Source organism: Rissa tridactyla, chromosome Z (genome assembly GCF_028500815.1).
Source record: "Rissa tridactyla isolate bRisTri1 chromosome Z, bRisTri1.patW.cur.20221130, whole genome shotgun sequence".
NCBI lineage: Eukaryota > Metazoa > Chordata > Aves > Charadriiformes > Laridae > Rissa > Rissa tridactyla.
In genome coordinates, this window is record NC_071497.1 from 32,531,049 (window position 1) to 32,555,976 (window position 24,928).

General features: G+C 39.3%; 1 protein-coding gene across 2 annotated transcripts in view; it reads right to left on the reverse strand.

The window, feature by feature from the left end:
* The window catches only part of SLC44A1 (solute carrier family 44 member 1), a 71,419-nt gene that overhangs the window by 32,688 nt on the left and 13,803 nt on the right, over window positions 1–24,928 (reverse strand). For both annotated transcript variants that reach the window (XM_054185448.1, XM_054185447.1), the window contains exons 2-4: window positions 18,213–18,302; window positions 15,600–15,742; window positions 7,885–8,021 (exon numbers count right to left, since the gene is read on the reverse strand). In XM_054185448.1, the coding sequence (XP_054041423.1) occupies window positions 7,885–8,021; window positions 15,600–15,742; window positions 18,213–18,302 (370 nt within the window). The remainder of the gene's footprint in view (window positions 1–7,884; window positions 8,022–15,599; window positions 15,743–18,212; window positions 18,303–24,928) is intronic.

Below are 24,928 nucleotides of genomic sequence, written 5' to 3' on the forward strand. Positions count from 1 at the left end.
AAGCTATATCCTAAGAGTACCCGCCCACAGAAGAAACCGCTGACATTAATACTGCCTAAATGATAGTGATGGAAAGTACACCAGGGGCTCTGGATCCCATTCAGAGCTGCTCAGCAGTGCCTATCCATCTCTGAACAGTGTTAGCAGAAACTAAAACAAGGACTTCCAGATCTAAAAACACGGACTCATATTCAGAGTCAAGGATTTAAGCAGAAAAACACAGAACTATATAGAAATACTTGGGATAGGTTCAGCACCAGGAGCAGCACAGTCACCTTAGAAGTATTTTCTGCTGAAGTCAGACACAGCTCCAAGCAGCTCCACATTCCCCTTTTCACATGCACGTTGCAAAGCAAGTCTGAGACACTAGGAACCACGTGTTTGGTAAGGTAATTTATATGGTCTTCCATGTATGGTCTCCTGTTCTGACTCTCACTGACATTATGCATGTATTGTGCACATATGTGACATAACTGACTTCTAAAAGATCACACGGTGAAGCAGAGATTGTAGTTAAAAACCTCAACATCTTACTCCATTTTAAGCATTCTCGCTCTTTCTCAAGCAACTCTCTATTAGTCTATCAGTAACGCAAGCCTCTAACACAGGAATCAAACTCCAGGTGACCACAGATACAGAAATGTGCAAAAATGTTAGCAGGAGTGAGACTGTTTAAATCACAACTATTAGCCTCTGTACTTTCAGCCCAGTGCTAAGTCCTCTTGGGTTCCGCATGTTTTACGAGCAAGTGTCACCAATTAAAACATAGCTAATGTTGTGAACACATGACTCACAGATGATTATGCTTGACCAACCCACACAATACAAGCTATGAGGTATTGACAGGGGTGGAGTTGACAAGGCTCCCAGACTCTCACAAGCATGAAATTCTTAACACTTCTCTACGTTCCTTACTCCAGAGCTTGACTCAAATCTACCTGTCAAACTCTATCAACTCTAAGCTGTTAATCTGAACAACACTGCCAGTCCAAAGCTTCACACAATAAGACAACTTGTTACAGTACCAATAATTGCCTATTATCTTACCGTATTATGGACTAGCAACGTGGCATAGAAAAGTAGAAGCTTAAGACGCTGGCTCATGTATCTGCAGGGAATTTTGCTGCAAGTTCCACAGCCAAAAGCCACAGAAGAGGTAGGATGCCAAGTGCTACTTTTGCAGAAGGTAGTAAGTTCCTATCCATTGCTGACTTCTGCCAGTAAGAGAAGATAATGTTGCATGACCTCAGAAAAAGCTTGCCTACGGGAAGTAATAAGACCCTCTCTACACTAACTCCTGCCAAATGGAAAAAGGCTCAGGCCATCATGAAAGAAAATACACCGATGCTGACTAGACTTTCTTCATTCTTTCTCTGCTAGGCCTGACAATGGTAGTTGCACCCTGCCTACAGCTACGAGAAATAATTCTGCTGAGAACACAAGCACTAAGAATACATAAAGTTTAGGCTTGCATAAGTTTCCTAGTTGCTTACAGGTTTTTAGAACAAAAATACTGCCTAAGCAGACAAGTTCACATTTGATGCTTCATTTAGGAACGAAGTAGCATTGATCTGTGCACAGATTAGCACTAGAGGTGGAAATGCACAAAAAACCCAAGAACTCTGCTTCTTGGCCATTGATTTGAATATGGTCTGAAGTAGCACTTAATGTGGAAGCACCAGAAGACAGCACAGACACACCTAAACATTGCAGCTACCCCTTTTGCAAATGGTGCAGGAATAGAGGCAGAAGGTCAAACATGGATGGAACTGCGCCTTAACACCTAAACCTGATTTCTGGGACCTAGTGGAGTACAGAAAAATAGTCATGCCTTGAGATGACCAAGATGGCATAGGACAGACGAATTTGTAGTCAGGACTTTTCAGATTAATGTGACAGATTCGTTCTCAGCAAAGAAAGCAAGCTTCATTCTCTAGATCTACCCACTGATGCCTTCCAGAAGCACAGAGAGTGTTTTAGAGGAAGGAAAGCAAGGGTTGTCTATATCTAAACTTCAAGTTGTTGCAGAGAGTTGTTCTTCTTTACCAGAATGAGAATTAGAGGGCAGGAGAAATTACAACATGCTTTTACGAACAAATATAGGATTCAAGTGAAAATAAGTATCCTGCAGTGCATGAAAGAATGTTTTGAGAAAAATCCAACACAAGTAGCAAACCTGCTACTTAGATCTTCAAATGTCTCCAGAATTTAAGCTCATAAAGAGAACTACTAAGATAGCTAAGTGCAGTTACTGCTCTAACTGTACATAAAAATAAAAAAATAAATAAATCTTAGAATCAGAACTCATTATAGATGCATTTTCAGTTGGAGTTAAAAAGCCCAGACTTTCCTCTTCTCTATCCCCCCAATTCTTATCAACAGTACAGAAAGCTGAAAACAATTATTAATTTACTCATTCTGCCATCCATATTTCTTCCAGTGCTAAATAAAATCAGCTATTCTGGAATGAAATTAAAAATCCATCTAGTCCAGTAGCAGATGTTTCCCCTACTGCATCTTTAGCTCTCCATCACTTATAGCTCAAGAATATCCTTGAGTACTAACCTATTAAATATTCACACACTATTATTCTAACAGTTTACCCTTTGGTATCTAAAATACCCTCATGCCAATAAGTTTCATGAATTAACTGTAACTTGCGTGGAAAAAAATGTGTCCCTTTTTATGCCTAGTGATTTCTTTTCTGACCTCTAGTTTCATATTACTCAAGTTATGAGATCAAGGAATATAAAGTCTTTAACCTTCTCTAAGCTATTCCCGCTTATAAAGACCTTATTCTTCCTGATTGATAGTTTCTGATTTCCAGGCAAAAGAGTCATTGGTCTTTTCTTCTGATCATCCTTGTTTGCCTTCTCACTATGTGTACACATAATATGAAAAACAGTTAAGAAAACACTTTGCCAAGGAAGGACCAGAACAGCCTTTATCACGCCAACATGGCTTGAGTTGACACAAAATACAGTGCTTATTTTTTTCTCTTCACAATTGATAAACATTACACTTTCACACCGTGCTGTGCCTTCACCTAATCCTCTCACTATCCTCAGCAGCTTCACAATCACTTTGCCAACTAGCAATAACTGTTTTAAAATAAAAAGCTAAATGCACAACAATAGGGTTTTTTCCCCCACCCCTTCATTCTGCAGACATTCCTTTGCATTTGACATTTTGTTCCACTGTAACCAATATCAGATTTTTTTCATGTATTTCTAAATAATTCAGTAGCTGCAGCAAGATTTATTACCTCACCGTTCCTCCCCCTTTCCAAATGGTTTATTAATGTAATCAATAACACAATATTACTGGAGGACTCCACGTGCAGTCGCTTTCTGTTGTGAAAATGACTTCTTTCTGACTAGAGCGTTTGTTTCCAACACAAGACAACCCTGACAGGCAGTTCTGGTAACAAGGCAGACTAGCAGTGGATGGCTCTGTATCTCAGAAAGAGTCACACTGTAGTTTTATTCCAGCCATTCAAAAAATGACACTCACAGAAGAAACATGTCCAGGTTCCCAAAGACCTAGTGGTGCAGAATCTCTTTAACCATAATATGCCTATAACTAATACGGTACACCAGGGTTCAGGAAAACCACGAGCAAAGGATTAAGCTTTAACCAGCACGCTTCCACTGAAAACAAAGTCGAGGGGGGAGAGGAACACACAATACTGCAGCAGAAGAGAAACCTCAGAAGCTGGCAGCAACTGATATAACAAGTATTTATTTCTAAGGCAAGCACCAACAGTATACTGCAAAGATGTACTTTGATTACTACATATGAAGATGCCATTTTCTTCAGACAAAGGAAAAATCCTTTTAGTTTCCCCTACGGTTCCTTCCCATAGCTCAGAGAGGTGACCTGCTCTGACTTAGCCAGCTTGATTGCCTTTATTGATTTCTTTCAGGTCAGTCTCCGTCGCAGACTTAATGTATCTTTACCTCCGGCTCTAAGTCCACCCAGACCTCAACTAGCCTGGCCTAGCTACAGAATTCTGACAACCAAGATGCCTACCAACGTGTTGTAAAATAGAAATTTAATTTTTGGTTCCTAAATCTGCATGCACTCATTTAGACAACAGATATTTAGAATATTAGGAATACAGGAATATTACTTTCCACAATGACCAGTCAGCACAGCTATCACTGAACTAAACGTGAAAGAAATTGTGGCCACCTATTTAGTGTTTCTTTTTAATAATGACATTTCATTATTTATTTGGCACAGTCATTTATGAATGATATTTTCAAGGATATTTCAAAATACTTTGGCAAGACCTTGAAAAGAGCACTGCACTATTTCCTGGACATTATGTTTTGAAGCAACCATCAGCTTTCTGAAAAAAAAAAACAAAAACAAACAAAAAAACCACCAGCTTTCAGTCACACTATTCAAAATACATCCTTTTTATCAGCCAAGACCAACAAAAACAATGAATCCCAAGTACTCCCTGTCTAAGGTGTTCTGCTGGGTGAGAAAATCCTGGGGACACTAGCAGCAGCCAGTTCACAATATACAACATTCTCAGTTGTGTCCAACCCATAGCTCTACAAACACAAGTATCAGCATGGCTGTGCGAGAACAGCATTAGAAACTGTTCTCAGCCAGCACTGCATGTTTCTGCATCACCTCCAGGAGTTGCTCCAGAGCATTCCCATGCTTTACAACTTGCACCTTTGTACAGACTGAAGATCTGAGCAGTCAATTGCCCAGCTTTTTCCTTCCTTTTCTTCTCTTGTAGAAGGTGCCAACCAGTTCCCAGTGTTCTGGGTGTCAGTCATTCTGAACAGATTAAAGGCACGCACTTTCTTGTTTCCTAAGATCAGACAGGCTTTGCATGGGGCAGACCTCTCCTTGTCTTAGATGGAAAGATACTGCAAATGCAAGACCTGACTGGGGCAGGGGGGAGCATGTGGGGTGAGGCTGGGAGTGGAGTTACTGTCCTGAAATGGTGCAGCATTATTCATCAAATCAGCTCCTTTTCCCAAATTACAGCAGAATAGCAAGTGCGTCATTACTGATTCAGGAAGCCAAAAGGCTGCTTTGTTATGAAATGATCTTCAAGCCTCAAGCAAGCATTTTCCCTGCCCCAAATGCTTATTTATAATCTTGCTTACAGAAAAATACAAGCTGTACTGCACAATAAGTATGAGCTCTGCCATAATTGCTCTGAACCTTACGGGTTGGCAGTTCTGTCATTTTGTGTGCAGGTAATCAAGTGCTTGTCCCACTTTGGGGAAGATACCATAAATGCTAAGCTAGCTGGAAGACTATACCTGGTATTGATAAAATCATTAATAATATAAGGATGTTGTAGTTTGTTTTATTATGTTACATCTTTTGACAAAGACATTTAGATAAAAAAAAACTTAATTTGAACTTACCATACCACCTCTTGAGAGGCTGAGGCACAACAGATGATTTCTTTGGGATGGGAGGGTGCTTAAACAGTAATTCATGAAAGAATCCCAAGGTGCATGGACAAGTAAGGTGATTTCAGGGATGGCATGCAAGACAGCTAGTAATGGCTAACTTTTTGAATGCACATGCAACAACCTACACAGAGCCTATCTCCAGCACAAATGCTATTATCAGATTGCAAGAAGGGTTAAAGCTTTCACAAAAGGTCAGTAGAGCAAAATTAAGTGTTGCCTGCATTCTCTACCCATATATTTGAAATATTAAGGTGGTTTTCTTGTTGAGCAAGCCTAGAAAATTCAGCATTGAAACTAAACACGTACATCTTGCCCTCCTTCTTCAGAACTTGACAGCTGAACTCTAAATTCTAACTAGGTATCATCACAAACATAGAAATTGCAATTAAGCTCTGAGCAGTCATGTTCAAAGTCCTCAGATTTCCTTATTATCCTTTTTACAGTGGCGTATAATCACTTGAAACAGACTGCCAAACATAATCCTAGTATTAATTAATTTAAACCGACTATCATAGTTACAAAGTGGCTCTCAGAAAAATTATTCTGTTTACTGAGGAGTATAGTTTTGGTATTAATTCACTGTTATTTGTCTATAGTAAGACTGAATCATGCTTTAAGTTTTACTATACCTATGCAATATTTAAGGTGATCAATACTTAAGCTGTTCATTTGCTGCAAACCATCGCTTTTTGGAACCTGCACAGGTTTAGTGAACATTTAAACAGAAACATAACCATGATGATGACAATATTTCTCAGAACTGCGCGATTCCAGTCGTGCACAGTTTTCATCTACAAAAGGAAAGGTCAGTTTAGTACCCGTTTTTGACAAGCCCAATATCATATAATGAAAATTAGGACTTGAACTCATTAATGAGTCTGTTCTGCTGTAATACTAGGTTTCATACTTTTCGCCAAGGTTCCTGTAAACTGAAATATTAATTTAAAAAAACCCCTGAAAGATATATTTTAAAACCTAAAACAGTGAGGGAAATAAAAATAGAATGGAGAATCATGAGGACAAGGCATAGCTTGTTGTAGGAAGTGTGGTTTTTGGTGTACTTTAAAAGATGGGTTATGCTGAACATATTTCAGGCACAGATAATAACAGACTTGACTTATAAACATAGAAACAATATTTGTGGTAAAACAAGGCATGGCTGCATTGCATTATTTCAAGAGGTACTTAGGAAACTCCACTACTGATGACCTTGACTTCACAACAACAAATAACTGGCCTGTATTAGTTAAGAAAAACTCAGTATGCTTGGTTAAAGGGTTAACCCTAAAGAGTAAAACCGTATTATGAGACTGGCTCGCTTCATTGTGGGCTTGTAGTTGAGAGCAGAGCACAGATTGCAGGGGAAAGCTCCCATCCTCAGACCAGCCGCTGCACCGTGCTGGCACAGCTGCTTGTGCAGCTCCATGCATGGTGTAACACCACAGGATAGTTCAGCTCCCTCCTTCAGACACCCAGACGTTGCAGGAATAGTGCAGTGGAAGAACTAAGGGTCCTAACAGCACCCTAGGGCCACATCAGTTCACTCTGCTTTCAGACAAGAAGTACTCACATAACCTGTACCAGACTAGAAATCAACATTTCATTTCCTTTGAGGAAAAGTAATCTGCTTTGAACTTGGTCACCCAGACTGACTCATCATTGGCCAAGTATCTTGCAAAGAAATCTTACTGCAGCATTTCAAACGATTAAGTGGGAAAGTTTAGGACAAAACGTTCCCACTTGAATAGCTGGAAAACCCTGAAATTTGGACAAATTGTTTTAACTTCACTTTCTTTGGGAAGGTCCAAATGTTCGTTACCTCTGGTGCATTTTATTCCATACAGTGTCAAAACATGGACTGAGCAAATAATACCAGTATTATTAGTACATTGAAAAAGTACTGCCCTTGGGGGGGTGGGGTACAACATTTCATTTGTTAATACAGTTAGTTTCCTGCATATTTTTTTAAAAAAGAAAAGTGTAAGAAAACAAAACCCCCAGGAATTGCACTGTTGCACTGAATGAAAGCAGCAATATTTTCACATCCACAGCCGTACTCCACATTGCAAGCACAGTTCGATAGCAGCATTGCTCTCACTAGCCCCACATACATGAGGACATTCAACAGCATTATTGTTTAGCAGCAACGTCAGAACGTTTCCAGAGGAGCTGAGAACGTACTCTACAGTTAGACATTCCTTCAAATTCTCATTACTCTTTGTACTCCTGATTTAACAATGACCTTTCAAAACTGACCAAGACATGACAGAAGCATATTAATAAGATTTAGTAAAGTTTTAGCTTAATAAAAATATCACATTATTTCTATCGATATTTCTTAACACATATGCCGTTTTTAGTTCAGCTAATGCACAAGTCTCCTATGAAAATATCTAGTACATGAACAGAAACAGACATGCTTTTTGCATACCATTAGTTTCTGCAAATTTCTGAATATCAGCCAGAGTTTTTAGTTCTTTCCTGGGGCAAGCTGATACACACAAAGCAAGGGACTTGATCCTCTGATGTACTAGATCAATGTTGCATGGATCCAAGAAGAACACATACCTAGGAAAGAAAAAAGGTAAATTACTTCTATTATAGTTTAAAATTACACTGAACAAAAAGTTGTGAGTTGGACTTGATGATCCTTATGGGTCCCTTCTGACTTGAGATATTCTATGACTTTCATTTCAAACTAAAGGATTCAGCCAAAATTAACCTTCCGTTTACCCAGAAACACAAGAAATTTGATATTATCATAATTGTGTGGGTCAAAAGAATTCAGGTACTCATATGCACGGTAAAATAAATGTTTTTTTATATACTGCTGGATCACACAGAAAGGATGTTTAACTCAACCAGATTCAAGTCCATTCAAATGGTACTGTTCATACAAATAGCAGAACTTCAACCTTGCCTCTTCACAGATACAGGTCTAAACATTCACAATGAAAGCTGCACTCTGACCTTAAACTTCACTTCAAGATTTACAACTTTTTCCAAAAAGACCCAACAAATCCCATAAGGTTATACTTACGCTACAAGAAGGACAAAGTCCATGGCTATTTTAATGAATACACATAATACTAGTAATTAAGTGTTTTGGTTAAGATTGATCTTACCAAAACAGGTCCATATGAATGAGCAGATTACTGTACTATTTATTTTGAAATAAAAAATTGTTCAGCTATTTCAAGTGCAAGTACCTAATGTTCAAGTGCAGTATTTTAAAGAGATTCTATATGCTAACTTTCCATGATGAGTCATTAGCATTTAAAAACCCAATTTGTGAAGTATGTATTATAGCTTTGCAGCCAACATCTTCTCCTGGCTATACACATTTCATCACAAATGTTAACCATATAATATTGTCCATTCATGCTATAACAGAGATGCAGAATGTTTTTCTATTCTGAAGTTAAACAAGTCTTTCAAATTCCTACAATTCTGGTGATATGATAAGCATTCAAATACTCTCTTCATATTATCTAACATCATCATAGAAAAACAACACCAAACTGCCTTATAACATGCCATTTCTATTTTTGTAAACCTCATGATAGGAATTCTTTTTGTTATCAAAATCCCTTCTGCTCCAGAAAGCATTTAGGTGCCACCTGAATGCTTTTAGTCTACACACCAATTGCTGACTAACTTTCCCCCGTACAAAGACAGTTTTACTATCCAGTCTCAGTATAGAAGAATTATTACTACTTTGTAGTTTTTTAGTCCTTCAAGGCCTCCTGTCCTACTTCCTGCAAGTCATAGAATCATAGAACCATAGGGTTGGAAGGGACCTCTGGAGATCATCTAGTCCAACCCCCTGCCAGAACAGGGTCACCTAGAACAGGTTGCACAGGAACGCGCCCAGGCGGGTTTTGAATATCTCCAGAGACAGAGACTCCACCACCTCTCTGGGCAGCCTGTTCCAGGGCTCTGCCACCCTCAAAGTAAAGAAGTTCCTCCTCATGTTTAGGTGGAACTTCCTATGCTCAAGTTTGTGCCCATTACCTCTTGTCCTGTCGCTGAGCACCCCTGAAAAGATCCTGGCCACATCCTCCCGACACCCACCCTTTAAGTATTTATAAGTATTGACAAGATCCCCCCTCAGCCATCTTTTTTCCAGACTGAAGAGACCCAAATCCCCCAGTCTTTCTTCATAAGAGAGGTGTTCCAGTCCCCTCATCATCTTGGTAGTTCTTTGCTGCACCTTCTCCAGTAGTTCCTTGTCCTTCTTGAACCAGGGAGCCCAGAACTGGACACAGTACTCCAGGTGCGGCCTGGAGTCCATGTCATCTGTATCAACTGTAATGTGGCAATAGACTCCTTGCATTCTTTAAACATTCCCTTTCTTTGTCCACACCTCTAAGAAAATCATCCAGCACTATTGCTGTTTTTTTTACTTAAGACATACTACACACCTCAGGACTCCACAGATCATGAAAGTCTAAGAAGCACATGCAAACATGAAAACTTCTGTCCCCCACACACAGTGGACATGTGCAGGGTGTGCACGTGTAACTCACCAGCATACTACAAGCTGTACCAGCTGGTGCGTGGGAGGCTCTGGGTCCAGGCAGTGGTGTCAAGTGGGTGGAAGGTCTGTGCTGGGAAGACCTGTGGGATGAGTATGTTCATGCTTGCCAGCAAGCACCAGCTGATGAGTAGAGGGGACCCATGGCAGGGCTAAGGGGGCCTGGGATTCGGGCAGGGGTGGTGGGTGGGCAGAGGCGCTGTGCTGGTACTTAGCACATCCTCAAACGTGCATGTGCCTGTGAACCTGTGAGTGTCATGTGCGTGCCTGCACAGCGACCTTCTGTCTCTGCCAGCCCATGAGGAGGTGGGGACATGGCTGTCTGGGCTTGTGTTTTATGTGTGTCCTGCATGCGGGCACTGTTGAAGGCCAGTCCATGTAACCCGCCATGTCAATGTCCTGTGTGTGTCTGTCCATCCACGTCCCTCGGCGTGGGCAGAGACCCTGGGTCCTGGCGTGGACCAGGCTCGAAGCCAATGGCCGGGCAAGAGGTTCCTCCAAACATCCCTTAACACATATAACTACAGAAGCCCAAGGAAACCACATCAGGAACATCGGCATTAACAAGCTAGAATCCAGCCCACTCCTTTAGTCATTCTAAGTCAAGGACCAAGCTATAATTTTAATGGACAGAAGAAATTAGAGTATTTTGTAAAATAAATACAACAAGTTTTAACTCAAGCCTGGAAATTTAGAGACACAATGCAACTCTATTGCCATATGCAGTTTTGACAGAAGTGTGCTGTGTTGGCATACCCTTAAACAGACACATGTAACTCAAACACAGCATTGCACGGTTCAGAGACAGTTCTGACAGCAATGAGGCAGCTGCAAAGCAAACTCCAAGCTATCAAATCTGTGCCTTCAATCCATAGTCTAGGAAGACAGAAGTAAGATTATTTTTTGTTTAATTTCTAGGAGCTAAAACAAGAATCAAGATGGTAGGCAACAGTATTACAGGGGAAAAGGTATTTTGGTTTTTGTTTTCAAAGCTACGATTTATTGAAAGTAAGTTATTTTACTGCAGAAAATTCCATACTGTGTCACCACAACAGGTTTTGTTTCTCACTAAAAGAATGTACTTAGATGCTTTCTGCTGCAATTTCAGTTATTCAGAATCAACAATAGACTAATTTGTTCATAAGAAAGTAACTTAGATCAGCAATACAAAGACAAAGTAATCATAGTAAACAAAGTAATCATATTGTTAGAGATGCTTCAACGCTGCAGATGAAAATGTGTTTGCTACTGGAAATTCAGTATAACAGATTTACAACCTAGGAAACATCTTTAGTCATCTTTATAAAGTATCAGTCCTGCCAAGAAGGACTTCGGGTAGTGGTGGACGAAAAGCTTAACATGAGCTGACAATGTGCGCTTGCAGCCCGGAAGGCCAACAGCATCCTGGGCTGCATCAAAAGAAGTGTGGCCAGCAGATCGAGGGAGGTGATTCTCCCCCTCTACCCTTCTCTGGTGAGACCCCACCTGGAGTACTGTGTCCAGCTCTGGAGCCCCCAACACAAGAAGGCCATGGACCTGTTGTAGTGGGTCCAGAGGATGGCCACAAAGATGATCAGAGGGCTGGAGCACCTCTGCTGTGAAGACAGGCTGAGAGAGTTGGGGTTGTTCAGCCTGGAGAAGAGAAGGCTCCAGAGAGACCTTGTAGCGGCCTTCCAGTACTGATAGGGGGCTTATAAAAAATATGTAGACATCCTTTCTACAAGGGCCTGTAGTGACAGGACAAGGGGTAATGGTTTTGAACTAAAAGGGCGTAGATTCAGACTAGATATAAGCAGAAAGTCTTTCCTGTGAGGGTGGTGAGACACTGGAACAGGTTGCCCAGGGAGGCTGTGGATGCCCCATCACCGGAAGTGTTCAAGGCCAGGCTGGATGGGGCTTTGAGCAGCCTGGTCTAGTGAAAGATGTTGGGGTTGGACTAGATCATCTTCAAGGGTCTCTTGAAACCCAAACCCATTCTATGCTTCTGAGATGCTTCTGTGACTCTTTGATCTTAGCAGTCCACTTTTCTGAAAATATCAAAATTTGTTAAAAGAAACTCTGAAATATGGAATGATGAAAAAGTTCCTTCAGTAAAAATAACTGCATGTAATTTTTCATATGTCTACCTTCTGTGGCCATAATAAAAATTGGAAATTTTAAGCTCATTTTTAATTTTAAGCTTATTCCTATACATAAATCAACTCTTTTGTTAGTTTCCTTTAACTTTTCAAGAGCCACAGTGTCTGAAAATAAGGTCAGTAGCAAGTTGTCCATCCTGAGGCATGTAATTCAAAATGAACTTCATCTTTTCAAAATGCATCATAATTTTTTTTTATGGATCTATAGGATAACCTTCCTTATGCTTATACCATTTTGAGCTTTTATTTCCATGTGTCTCTATTTTCACTTCTGAAAGAAAAATCCACATTTCTAGGCAAGTAATTCAAAATATAATTTCAAAATGACAGGAGGTTAAAAAAAACGCATCAACAATTTTGGCTTCTAACTGGTAGCTTACTAGAAAAATGTCCTATTACCTATATAGGCCCATGAGAAATACAGCAGTCTCCTCTTCCTTTGCAAAACCAGGAAGACCAAGTATCATTTCATATACTACACCTTGATTCTGGACGCGCGGTGGCAGACCATTTGAACAAGTATATCTTACCTTCAAGTATTTCGTACACTCTCACATTTGCCAGTGTCATTGATTTTCTGTCAGCCCTCAATGCATCTCTTTATAGGCAAATGTTCTGTTTCACAGAACAACCGTTTGCTGTGATCTACAAGCATCTTATCACAATAACGGAGAAGTGAAGTAAGTGATGACATGCATTCTAAACAAATTATGGGTAGGGCATATACAGTTTCACTCAACCAAATTCTTCATATGCACGCCGCAAACTTTCCCTGGGTTTTCCCAAAACCTAAAACCCAAGCATCTTCCTGAGTCAAAGGTATTTATAAGGTGGAATGCCACCCTAACTCTTCCCTGTAGCACCACATACATATCTTCTTATACTTGAGTAAACAGTACGAACTGAATTCAGTCCAAGCAGCAAAGTATTGGTGATAAAAAAAAAAAATCAGACTGAACTAGCATTTCAGGGACTTATATTTGGCTGCCATAGTCATCATTTATCTGCAATTAAAAGATCATTTTTTTAATCCACTTATAACTGCCAAAACTTGAAAAGGAAGGACCATATTTGATAGGTTTAATTAGAGTTCAGTGCCAAGACTAGACTATAATCTCATGTCTGACTTTACAGCCTATTAAAGCTATACTGTGTCTTATTTGTAAAAATAAAAAGATGCCTGATTCACTCCTTGTTGATGAGACCAGGCTGTAAAATCTACCTTTCCAACACTACACCTCACTGGTTTCAGCATAACTGATGCACACAGACCAAATCATACCCTGTGAGGACTCTGCTCTTCACCTTTACCACTTAGATTTCCATATCCGCACAGACCACATCCATTTCACCTCCTCATTACAGTGTCTACGGGTTGCTGTCATTTACATGGAAGAAAATGTTATTTTTACAGATGATTTAGCTTTTCTGCCTTGGACTGGGAAATGAAGACAGAATTACCCTGCAAGCAGAATGAAATGAGAATAACTTCATGTTTCCAGAACCATATTTGTGGAGCTTAAAGCCCTTTCTTTCTCTACACAAACTGAAATGTACAGGCAGTAAGAAGAGTTTATTTTTACAGTCTGTCTGAAAAGTACTCCTATAAAATAGCATGAAGTACTCCTATGAACTGCACCTCAGACACTGCAGAAACTCCATCTGCTAGAGACAGATGCAAAGCAGATAGTTTCTTCTGAAAAACTGCCAAACAAATTTAAAAAGCCAGAGGGTGTGAGAGTGGGAAGGATCACTTCCTTATATAAGAACTGGCCTCTTCCAAAGCTGGGTACCCTGGACTGTACTTCACTGTGAACAGTTGTAGGATAATCTGCCTTCGTAGAAGGTTTTTGCTCCGTCTCAACCAACTAGAGATCATGATATCCCATATGACTTCATCCATTCATTTGTTTAGCTCATGGCTCAAGTCAGAATACCTGTATTAGAAAAAACATAATCCTATTGAACCTTATTAAAACTTTGACAAGCAACAGGCTCTGTCTATCAACTGTGTTAAAAATAGTCTCTATTTTTATTTGCTGTCTTTCAATCTTGCCTTTATGAAAGGAAATCACTTAGCAGTGGTAGATGTTTCTCCTAATGATGACGCAATTTCTGTCACATGTAGAAGACCATTACACTATTAATTGTTACATTTTAATAAAGTGTCTGAGTTTTTTTGCCTTCATACAAACTCAGATCCATTTCTTTCTAAAGGTGAGCAAGTATAAAATTATAATTTTAAATATTGTATTTTCTCTCGCAACACTAAAAGACAATTTTGTATTTGAATACACACAATTTTAGAAAGTGCTAAAATATTTATATAAAAAACTAGGAGAATTATGCTGCGTAAGTTTTAAGCCCTTCAACTCTCCTGGGAGCTGTAATTAGATTAAGAAATTATTCTTTTGACAGAAGAAAAAGACAGGCTATTTTATTTAAGTCAAATTCTTCTGATAATGCACCAGTTACCTAGCCATGTTAAATCTTAAATCAGATATTTAGAAATCTTTACCATAGCAACTCAAAATAAGCAGATCTTAGGAAAGCATCCTTCCAAAATAATTCACGCAAATTATGGATTTCCTGTTTTAGTTTGAAAGTAAACTGTGAAGTAAAAAACTATCATGGTCAGAAATTACAGACTTTTTAGTTCTTTGAAGCAATCAATGGTGCAAGGATCATCTTTTCTATTAATTAATATCACTGTTCTAAGGTTAGACTAAGTACTTTACTTTCTAAACTCACCCAAGTTGTACAGATGCACTCTGAGCATTGACTGGCAGACAGACCTAAACAGATGTTCACAGGTTTTCAATCCTTCAGTCCAGAATTCTTGTTATTCGTTTCCAGTACCACTACTGCAATGTGATTTTTTTTCCTGCATGACAGGAAATACCTGTGCTGGTTCTGACCTGTGAGTATGTGTTTTCACATGACACTGCTTAGTGAGAGCAGTGTGATGCTTAAAGGTTTTGTGCATTTTCTCTGCAAGCCACTTCTATATATTCTGCTTACAGTTTAAATTTCAAAGTCTCATGTTAATATGTTGCATACATCATATCTCCCCCTAAACTCAGTAGCAGAAACTGAGCATATAACAACAAAAGCAAACCATTTCCACATAGATATCAAAAGCTGGCTCCCAAATCTGAGAATACTTGTCATACCTGAAATTCTAACAAGATTCTTCAATGGCCTGACACAATCTCCTACGCGAAGTGGATGCTAAGAAAGGGAAATTCCTCAATGACTTAGCTGGTACTCATGTTGCACATCTGGTAACATATACTCTCCAAGTACTGTTGCTGGTTGTTACAAAAGGTTGTTGTTATACAGAAGAGTAAAGAACAAGTTAAGAGTGAGTTAGCAAATCCCTTTTCCCATTTTATTGAAAACCACTCTCAAAAGATGAAAGGTTTTGCCTTTCCTGGTTTACAGAATGAAGCATTTGAATCACATACTCACTTCTTGTGTGTGAGGTCCAGACCACTGTTGATTATTCCCTCCACCTTGACATTTTTCTGTCCACAAATATTGCCATAACTGTCATATCCTGAGAGCAGTCTTGCAGCTGCTCCTGTAGCTATTGAAAAGCCACAGATAAAACCCTGGAGGAGAAAAATACTCACAGTTTAGTAACACTCTGTTTGGCAGCTGGTAAAAGTCAGTTTAATTCATTTGTTTCTAAGCAGAGTTTTGTGGGGTTGTTTTAATTTTTTCAGACTGAGGAAGGAGAGACAAGGACCCTCCACAGAGAACCATTGTGCAATTATAAAATTAAGTGCAAGACAAAAAGAGGCTTCAGACATCCGACATTGCATATTACACAAGCAGTGTTAAGAATATTGTAGGTGGGGTTTTTGAGTGTCATACTGTCAGCAAGTTGTGGGTGAAGCCAAAGGGAGGCCAAAGACAGGCAGTAAAGGAGAGCTACAAGCAGAGCTGGAGTTGTCAGGGGTTAGTATGCATCTTAGAAGATTCCAGACAGCCCAGATTTTCTTGCTTTAAGATTTTATTTTCTTCCTTCAAATTATGTGCTTTCAAAGATAAGCTAGAATGAAGAGGCCTAGCTGACATTTTTAAGGAAATCCTCTAAAGCAAGTGACCAGGTCAAGATCGCTATGGCTCCAGATGCTGGTTCAAACGTGGGTAAGGAACAAATACAGAGCACGAGAATACAAAATGGCTCAGAGTAATGCAGAAAATATCCAACATCAGGCAGGTCTTGCTGTGAACTTTCAGAGATACTTCACTAGCAAAGCCAAGATCAAGGTGGTGATGGTATGAATAGGCGACTGGCCCAAAAGAATCATTAGCTCTCCAGCAACACCACTGACAGGGAGAAGTCACCCATCAGCTCACTCAGCTACCATCAATGAACTGCTCTTACAGATGAGGCAAGCTAAGATTTGAGAAGGGGAAGCAGAGTAAACAGCTGAGACAAATGCGTGGTGCAACAGATGGCAGTGACAGATGAGATGATAACAGGTAACGAATTCAGCATGAACAGCTAAAATGTGGGTGGTTTCAAAGGACCAAAGATACAGGAGATTGACCTTCTCTGACAGGCTATCACTGCAGAGAAATTCGAGACAGCAAGCTGGTCATTATCTTTCTCTGCACAATGCACTAATGCACTTATAGACTTAATACTTAAAGTGAAAAACAAGGACAAAGTGAGCAAAAGGCTATCACAAGCAATAATTAAAGCTAATTTCAGCACTCACTTTCCATTTCTCGCATCCCTTAATATTCTGTAAAGGACACGCTAGCATGCGTTTTACATACAATAGTACTCAGGTTCTTGGCTGGTTCAATAATTTTTTCCCTACACATGGGTAAGGGAAATCATATAATTTCTCCCCCATCTAATCTAATTTAATTTACAACAGTGCAGGGATGCCCTCCTGACCCATCATGGTACTTCAAGTGAAGTCCCCTAGAACAGTAAGTAACAGAGTATTTGACCCAACAGGATAATTGCTCTGTATATTATACTGCTTAGATAGAAAAATCTGTGACACTAACCCCACAGCAGACTAACTTATAATTGGGGGAACAGGTAGGCATAGACTGAGTAACTAGGGAACATCAAAAAAGGCAGGAAAAAATAACCACAAAAAAAGACCTGCTTGTTTCAGGAAGTACTGTGCTTTTTAAGATTTTAAGATATTCACATGTTACAGTAAGAATGTAATTTGTATGTTTTAGACAAAAAATTTTCGTCTTTGCATTTGAAGTGCAGCCAGTGACAAACACTTCAGGGAAAGAAAAAGAAATTTTTCAATGGAATAATTCCAAAGACCAGAGACCAAGGAACAGTAGAAAAGAAAGCTAACAGAACAGAACTCCCAAACTCCAAGTGCTACTGCTTGCAACACAGCAGTACAAGACAGTGACAGACATTCTCTGTTTAGAAAGAACATCATACATAAATCCACAAAACAACACAAGATGAAAAGAAGCATATTGCTAGTTTTCACTCATCTGCAGGTCTTGGAAGTTTGTTTGTTTCTTAATATAAAGTGCACAGTGTTGTGAGGTTGTCTTGAGCAAGGTGATGCTTTCATCAAGCAGGACAAACCTGGGGTAACTTGAAGAGAAAGATCTTACCATTAGTAATATGGTTGTTAATAGTTGGTGCTTCTACTAAGCATCCAAGAAGAAAACAGTCAACTGTTTCATATTGAGAATCTTTGTTTCTCAGCAAAATGTTGACTGTGATTCACAGAACTGTTTACTAGACTCAACGCTATAATTTCTGGGACTTCCACAGTCCCACAAGGAACATGAATCTAGCGATACCTCACCATGATGAAAATCACTCACAAATGAAACCAGAGCTTCAGGGAAAGAGGAGCTGGAGCAAGAACTGGGACAAACAAGGAATTATTGATCCCTACCAAAGGCCTTTGATGTGTACATACTAGCCATTTCTGTTCCACAGCTGAGAGATCACATACCAGTATACCCAGGATACCCAGTGATTAAGTGAATGAAGAGTTGTAAAACTTTTTTCTAATAAATGCGAACTCTTCAACAATATAACATTCACAGAATCCTTTGAGTTTTACTCACCATTCCTATGCAGAAGAGGATGAATAAGAGCAGCCATGGTACATCTGTGCAGCTGTGGTCCTCCAGAGGCTTCCACTCTCGCTTGGAGCTCTTGTGTGAGAAGAGAGAGATGAGGTTAAACAATACTTATTTAACTGTCTCCTCCTTATAATAGAAAAAGGCAGAAAACTATTCTCCAGGGCATTAACATACAGCAAGAATTATCTTTAAACTCTCATATAGCTAAAGGAACTTGGTCAAAAAACTTAAAGAGTAAGGTTCATGAAAGACACTTCATAAGTGCTACCACTGGAAGCTAGATCAACAGTTTATCTAGGAATTTACACTTATTCATCCACGAAACAAGGTATTATTTTTCTGTTAACAGAAAAGAGAAGATAATGGCACAGAATCAACAGTATCTGCTATTGCCGTCTTCCACAGCTACCTTCCAGTAATCTGCTTTCCAAGAAGGATAAAAGGTTAAACTTTTCAAAAGCTCCTAAATTTTAAAACACCATTGGCAAGTTTAACAAATACAGTGGAGGTAGAAAGGAGGTGATAAATTGCTGTTACAGGAACAGTTCTCTACCTGCCAAGAGGCAGCTGAGCTTAACATTTCAGCAAAATAATTCCTAGTCAGTATCGCCCAGGTGCCAGAGAGGAAAACCTAGTACTTAGAGGCTGAAACACTCAATGATGGAGGCTCTATGGCAAAGTATAAAGAGGCAGTTGTAAGTAATTCAAATAGTCTGCTGCTCATAAGGTAAAATTTCTCAAGTGTGTATACACTGCTAAGATAATTGAAGTCTGTTAAAAACAGCCATTTTGCTTAAAAAGTATTTTGCTAGATGGCAAAGAATGATTTTAAGAAAAGAATGAACATTGGCTGTAAGCACAAAACTAACCACCCTATCAGAATTTGGTTATTATAACAAAAATATTGAATATAGCTATTTCTAAAAATACACAGTTGCACAGACAAGTTTTTTCAATTAGTTCCCAAGTAGTAACTGTTCACATATGCCTACTAAGACCCAAAAAATGCACACACTGTTTTCATACTTGAGAAAGAAAAGGAGACTGATACAGGGAGAGTACGGAACAGCTCTCTTCAAAGACAAAGCAGAAGGGGTAAACTATTCAAATTTTTAATTTCTTTTTCCTTTCAAGACTTTGAGGCATCTTCTGTTGACAAGGTAGCAAATATCAGTACTGAATTAAAACAGAATGGTTAGGAAAGTGTCAACAGCTTTTGTCTCCAGCATGTATTTCTGCAGACTTTTATCAAAAAAGCTACAGCATGTAACTCATGTGATACTAGAAAGGTAGTTTTTTGGTATTAGTGACATCGTTTTTTGCTAATTCACATGCAAAAAGGAACCTTTACAAATAATAGCATTAGAAAACTACAAAATGTACCTAATATAAATGAAATCCTGCATGTACCTTGCTTCAAAAAGCAGTCTTCTAAGTAGTCTATCTTTGCATTACGGAATCCTGTGCTATTTTTGCAATCTTGTATTAAGGAAGTTCCACTTGAAGATGTTACATTTATATTGTTAATTCAAACCGTGCAAATTCACTCTGAGTTCTGAAAAGTCAAACTTCTTTTTATTTTACTCAATAATCAGTAGTGAGTGGTGCTAAAAGGTCACATTATACACTCTACTACACTCATTCAACAAACCTGTTTGCTGATTCTGGCAGTTCACAGTTAAAACTAACATACTATTCAAACTTAACATTTACAACAAGATTGTAAGATTTATATTGTTATAATAAGCATAACTCATAAAATATGTAAAGCTTCACGCTTCCTATTCCTAAATTCACTCCAAGAACTCTTGACTCTGTAGATATTTACTTTCATTTACAAATAGCAGAGATAAATTTCAGCTATAGCTGCACCTTAAGAGTAAGCTGCCCTTGACTAAAGAGGCGGCAGTAAGATACACCATGTGGTATGGTTTCTTTGTTTTGTTGGGATTTTTATCCTCTCTGTACCATCTGCAAATAAAATCTTTTAATAGGATTTTTAAAAGCCACTGGACAGCCTCTGTAACAGCTCCGGCAAAGATTTAGGTTGTCTGACTAGTCACAGTTCCTGTAAGTAATCCATTTTATTTACTAAGTGGACTGCAATTTATATGTCAAAAAGAAACCTGAGATGCCATGGTGTAACGCATAGAGGAATTCATTCTGTGTCCACAGTCTTTACTTTGCTCCAAAACATAATAAAAAATTTAAAAATAAAAAATAAAAGAGGAGGGTATTTTAAACAAAAGGTACCCTTGGAGGCAATTCAAAAGGCACTAGGTACTTACCAAACCTCAATTTAACCACTCAGGATACTAACACGTTATGAAATTATACATCTGTAGAACAACACCCTTCTCTAGAAGGCTGTCCAATCTTTCTTCTCTCCAGATCTTGGTACAACCCAAGATAGCTGCCAGTATCTATCTGCTATTTTCTTCTCAGTTGCTCCCTTGCACTCACAACTCCCAGTGTATCTTCTTCCATAGCTTCACAGCCCTTCATCCTCATCTTTGATATTGGTGTTCATACATCTCTAGTGACCACTCCCCACCCAACCCTTAGATGTTTACTGAGACCTTGATACTCACGCTTGGGCAACACAAATTGCTAATCTATGGTCAACATAAGGTGTAACAAATGTTGTTTGTTCTGCAGTCTGGAAACTATACTTTGTTTCTATTGTAACTAAAATACCCTAAAATTTTAGCACACGTGCTTTGCCTGCAGTCCTAGATCAGCACTTCTACTGATTTCAGCTTTTCCTCCAGACAGATTAAGAGCCTTCAATATTTGCTGATGCAAGAAAGCTAGATAAGCTAGAGGAAAAATAAAAATATTGGAAACAACTTGATTTATTTTAAGTTTTTTCGTAAAACAGGGCTTTTATGCTATGCCACCTATGGATATTCTTGCCATTAACAAAGCATAGGATTACCTGTGAAGCATTATGAGAGCATAGAGAATTAGGACCTCTATCAGTTAGAGTGGAAAGCAGGCAAAAAAACCCTGCGTCTCCAAGAAAAACGTGCAGGTTGGGAACACATCTCCTGCCTGTTACAGCTATTCTGTGCTGATATAAAAGTTAAGAGTTCTGGGTCCTGCACTTGGGTCACAACAACCCCATGCAGAACTACAGGCTTGGGGAGGAGTGGCTGTAGAGCTGCCTGGCAGAAAAGGATCTGAGGGGCATTGGTTGACTGCTGGCTGAATATGAGCCAGCAGGGTGCCCAGGTGGCCAAGAAGGCCAACAGCATCCTGGCCTGTATCAGGAACAGTGTGGTGAGTAGGACTAGGGAAGTGATCATCCCCCTGTACTCGGCACTGGTGAGGCCCCACCTCGAGTACTGTGTCCAGTTTTGGGCTCCTCACTACAGGAAAGAGATTGCGATTCTGGAGCGAGTCCAGAGAAGGGCAACGAAGCTGGTGAAGGCTCTTGAGTACAGGCCTTAAGAGGAGCAGCTGAGGGAACTGGGGTTGTTTAGCCCGGAGAAAAGGAAGCTGAGGGGAGACCTTATCACCCTCTACAACTACCTGAAAGGAGGCTGTAGAGAGGTGGAGGTCAGTTTCTCCTCCCAAGTAACAAGCAATAGGACAAGAAAAACTGGCCTCAAGTTGCACCAGGGGAGGTTTAGATTAGATATTAAGAAAAAATTTTTACACTGAAAGGGTTATCAAGCATTGGAACAGGCTGCCCAGGGAAGTGGTGAAATCACCATCCGTGGAAATACTTAAAAGATGGGTAGACGTGGTGCTTAGCAACATGGTCTAATGATGTTTTTTGTCAGACTTAGGTTGATGGTTGGACTTGATCTGAAAGGTCCCTTCTAACCTAGCCAATTCTATGATTCTAAGAATTATTTACTCAAGAACCCGAATGTGTGTGTTCAGAAGTCTACATCTGTCTATTTCCAAAAAACTTGTCAAACTCAATGCTTCTCAAAAAAAATCAGAACTGCTGAGTGCAGCACAAATTTTCAATTGGGTCTTAATTCCACACCTACAGAGTTGGACGTCTAGAGTTAGGCTTTTTCTTGCAGAAGCAAAGTGTGAGGAATGCCAGCACATTAGCTGTTGGTTTTTGTAGTTGAATTCAGAGCTAGGTGGTCTCAAGAAAGTAAGCACTTGTATGCAAATACAAAATAAAAAGGGACTATTTTCTTGGTATTCATTGCATCCAGTCACCTCAAAACAAACACAGAACCCCACCGTCCAGATTTCTTTCTCCCTGCCACTTCCAAAATGTACCTTTGCAGCACCATGTAGCAGGTCTGAATTTACATGTCTCCTGCATACTGTAATATACTTTACAGATATGTAAAGCCAATGGCTTACCACTTTCACTGCTAACTGTAACAGCTGTACTGGATGCTACCATACTCGCCGTCCCCAGCCAGAGTGCAACAAACACATAAGCAGACAAAAAAGTAAAAATATGGCCCGTCAGCAGAAAACTACAGATGCAAGGAATTACAGAGAATTTTTTTAAACACAGAATGTCTTAGGCAATGTACAATTCCGGAGTGATGTGACAAGAAGCCAAGTAAAGGACATCTGCAGTATTATATATATGGATAATCAAGTTGTGGGTAAGTAGTAAAGATGTGAACAAGATCAGGATAAAGATGGAATTTGCCATCAACAGAGGATGTTGCAGCACCATGAAAAAGGCACCAGAAAGAAATCCTGAAGTCTTGTGGTGATCAGATCATGTACTTCAGGAAGACAAAAATGAAGCTGCTGCTGAGACAGATGGGCTGAATTAAGGACAACCCAGTGAATAACTGGCCTGAGTAACATCCACTGGATGAAAAGGAGATGCAGTGAGAGGTTATACTCCAAGCTTTACTTTGGCTAGTGAGTTTAAACTAGCAACTGAAGAGTATAGGACCATCCCGATTTGCATATGAACACACGGGTTGTAAGAATACAGACATAAACAGAACAACAAATACAGCCCTCACATTTCTCAGCCCAAAACAAGTCTTAAAAGAGACCCAGCATTGGAGGATGTCCCATCAAAACGCCATAGGAAGATTTACTAGTCATGAGGAAGAGCATCTTCCAGACTACTAATCTAACTCCAGGACTACCACACACAGTGTTAACAAAGCTAAGAGGAGTCAAAATTTTAAGGCAAGGTCCACAGCCAGCAAAGCCAAACTGAGTTAAAACTTCATGAGATACCAGTTACATGAACTACGCTGTTCTGGCTCAAGAGAAGGCTTCCAAGTGCAGCTGCTCCAAACTCCTGGAAGGTCCACAGGCAGGACAAATTGTTCATTACCCCTACTTGTAAGTAACACTAGATGAAACCTTACATGCAGATGAAACACAGTAATCCAATATTCTTCTACTTCAGCATTTGGTTTAAATCAGTTACACTTCAACTCAAAAATAAGAGAAAATCAGACAGAAAAGTTGAAATAGTTTTTATACAGAGATCCACACAAATAATTTTGACATTTCCTCTTAAAAAGCAATAAATTCTTTTGTTTTAGTTTCCTTTTTCTTTCAACCTGGTTCTAACACAAGATGCTGCTGCAGAACATCCAGTTTCCCATTTGCAGGCATTAAGAATAAGCTTTCATAATTTCCATGCTTAGAACTGTCCACTTTTTTTTCTATTGAATACTGAATACAAGACACAGCATTTTGATTTATCAATCTAAACAATCAGGCGTAGTTTTACAAAGTTTTTTCAGATCCTAGCATCCTCAGGCACTTTAACATTTGGCCCCCTCCCCCCTTAACAGTTCATACCATACTTTAAGGATGTGACTTTTCAGACAACTTACACTTTCTGACACTTCTGTCACTTCAGCTGGTGGGCTACTGTACTGCCACACATGGACCTAGTGCACGGGAACTTCCCCACTGGCTTCAGCATTTACATTCATTAATTATTTAACCTTTCCTTAAAGATTGGATAAGTTCACAAAATAAATCCATCCACTGCTTTCCCCTCATGGACATACACTGAAATTTTTTACCTCTTCTGACCCTTAGTCTCCCTTCTATATTATATCCACCTTCCAAGTTTTTAATATCTCAATCACCACAGCAACTGCATGCCCCTTATGAAGATTTCCTCCCTATGAGCAGTTACAAAATTTAAGAAAATTTAAGATGCATCTTCCTTCCACAAAACTGTTGCATTAGGCTGTCAATTATGAACACTGGTCTGCATGAATATCTGAACTCCAGCTTGTTCCTCTAAATGGTGTCTATAACCATTCTTTTCAGTGGGACATATGTTTAATTTGTTTTTTAAGCACAAAACCCAGCTAAAAAAAAAAATCAATAGTTCTAGAAGCCATGGAACTAGTTAAGATTGATTTCCTTTGGACTTTCTGCACAGTACAATCAGATCCTCTGATACTTAACAAAGGGAAAGTTCTGATCACAGTTCTTTGTCCAATGGAAACAATTCCTTATCTTTTCTTTTTTTTTTTTCCCCCCTTCTCATTTAGGTTCTCTGACATTTGAGAATAAGTCAGCTTTTGTTATGGCCCCTTTCTCTGCAGAAACAGTTTGACTCAATCTTTCATTAAACTCATAGGAAGGCAATAGCTTTGCATCAACTATCACTGCTGAATTAGCTATCACTGCCAAGTTAGCTCAAGTCAGATCAATGATATTTGGGGGAGAATGAGTAGTTTCCTGAAGGAATAAGATGTGTGTAACCTGCATAAAAG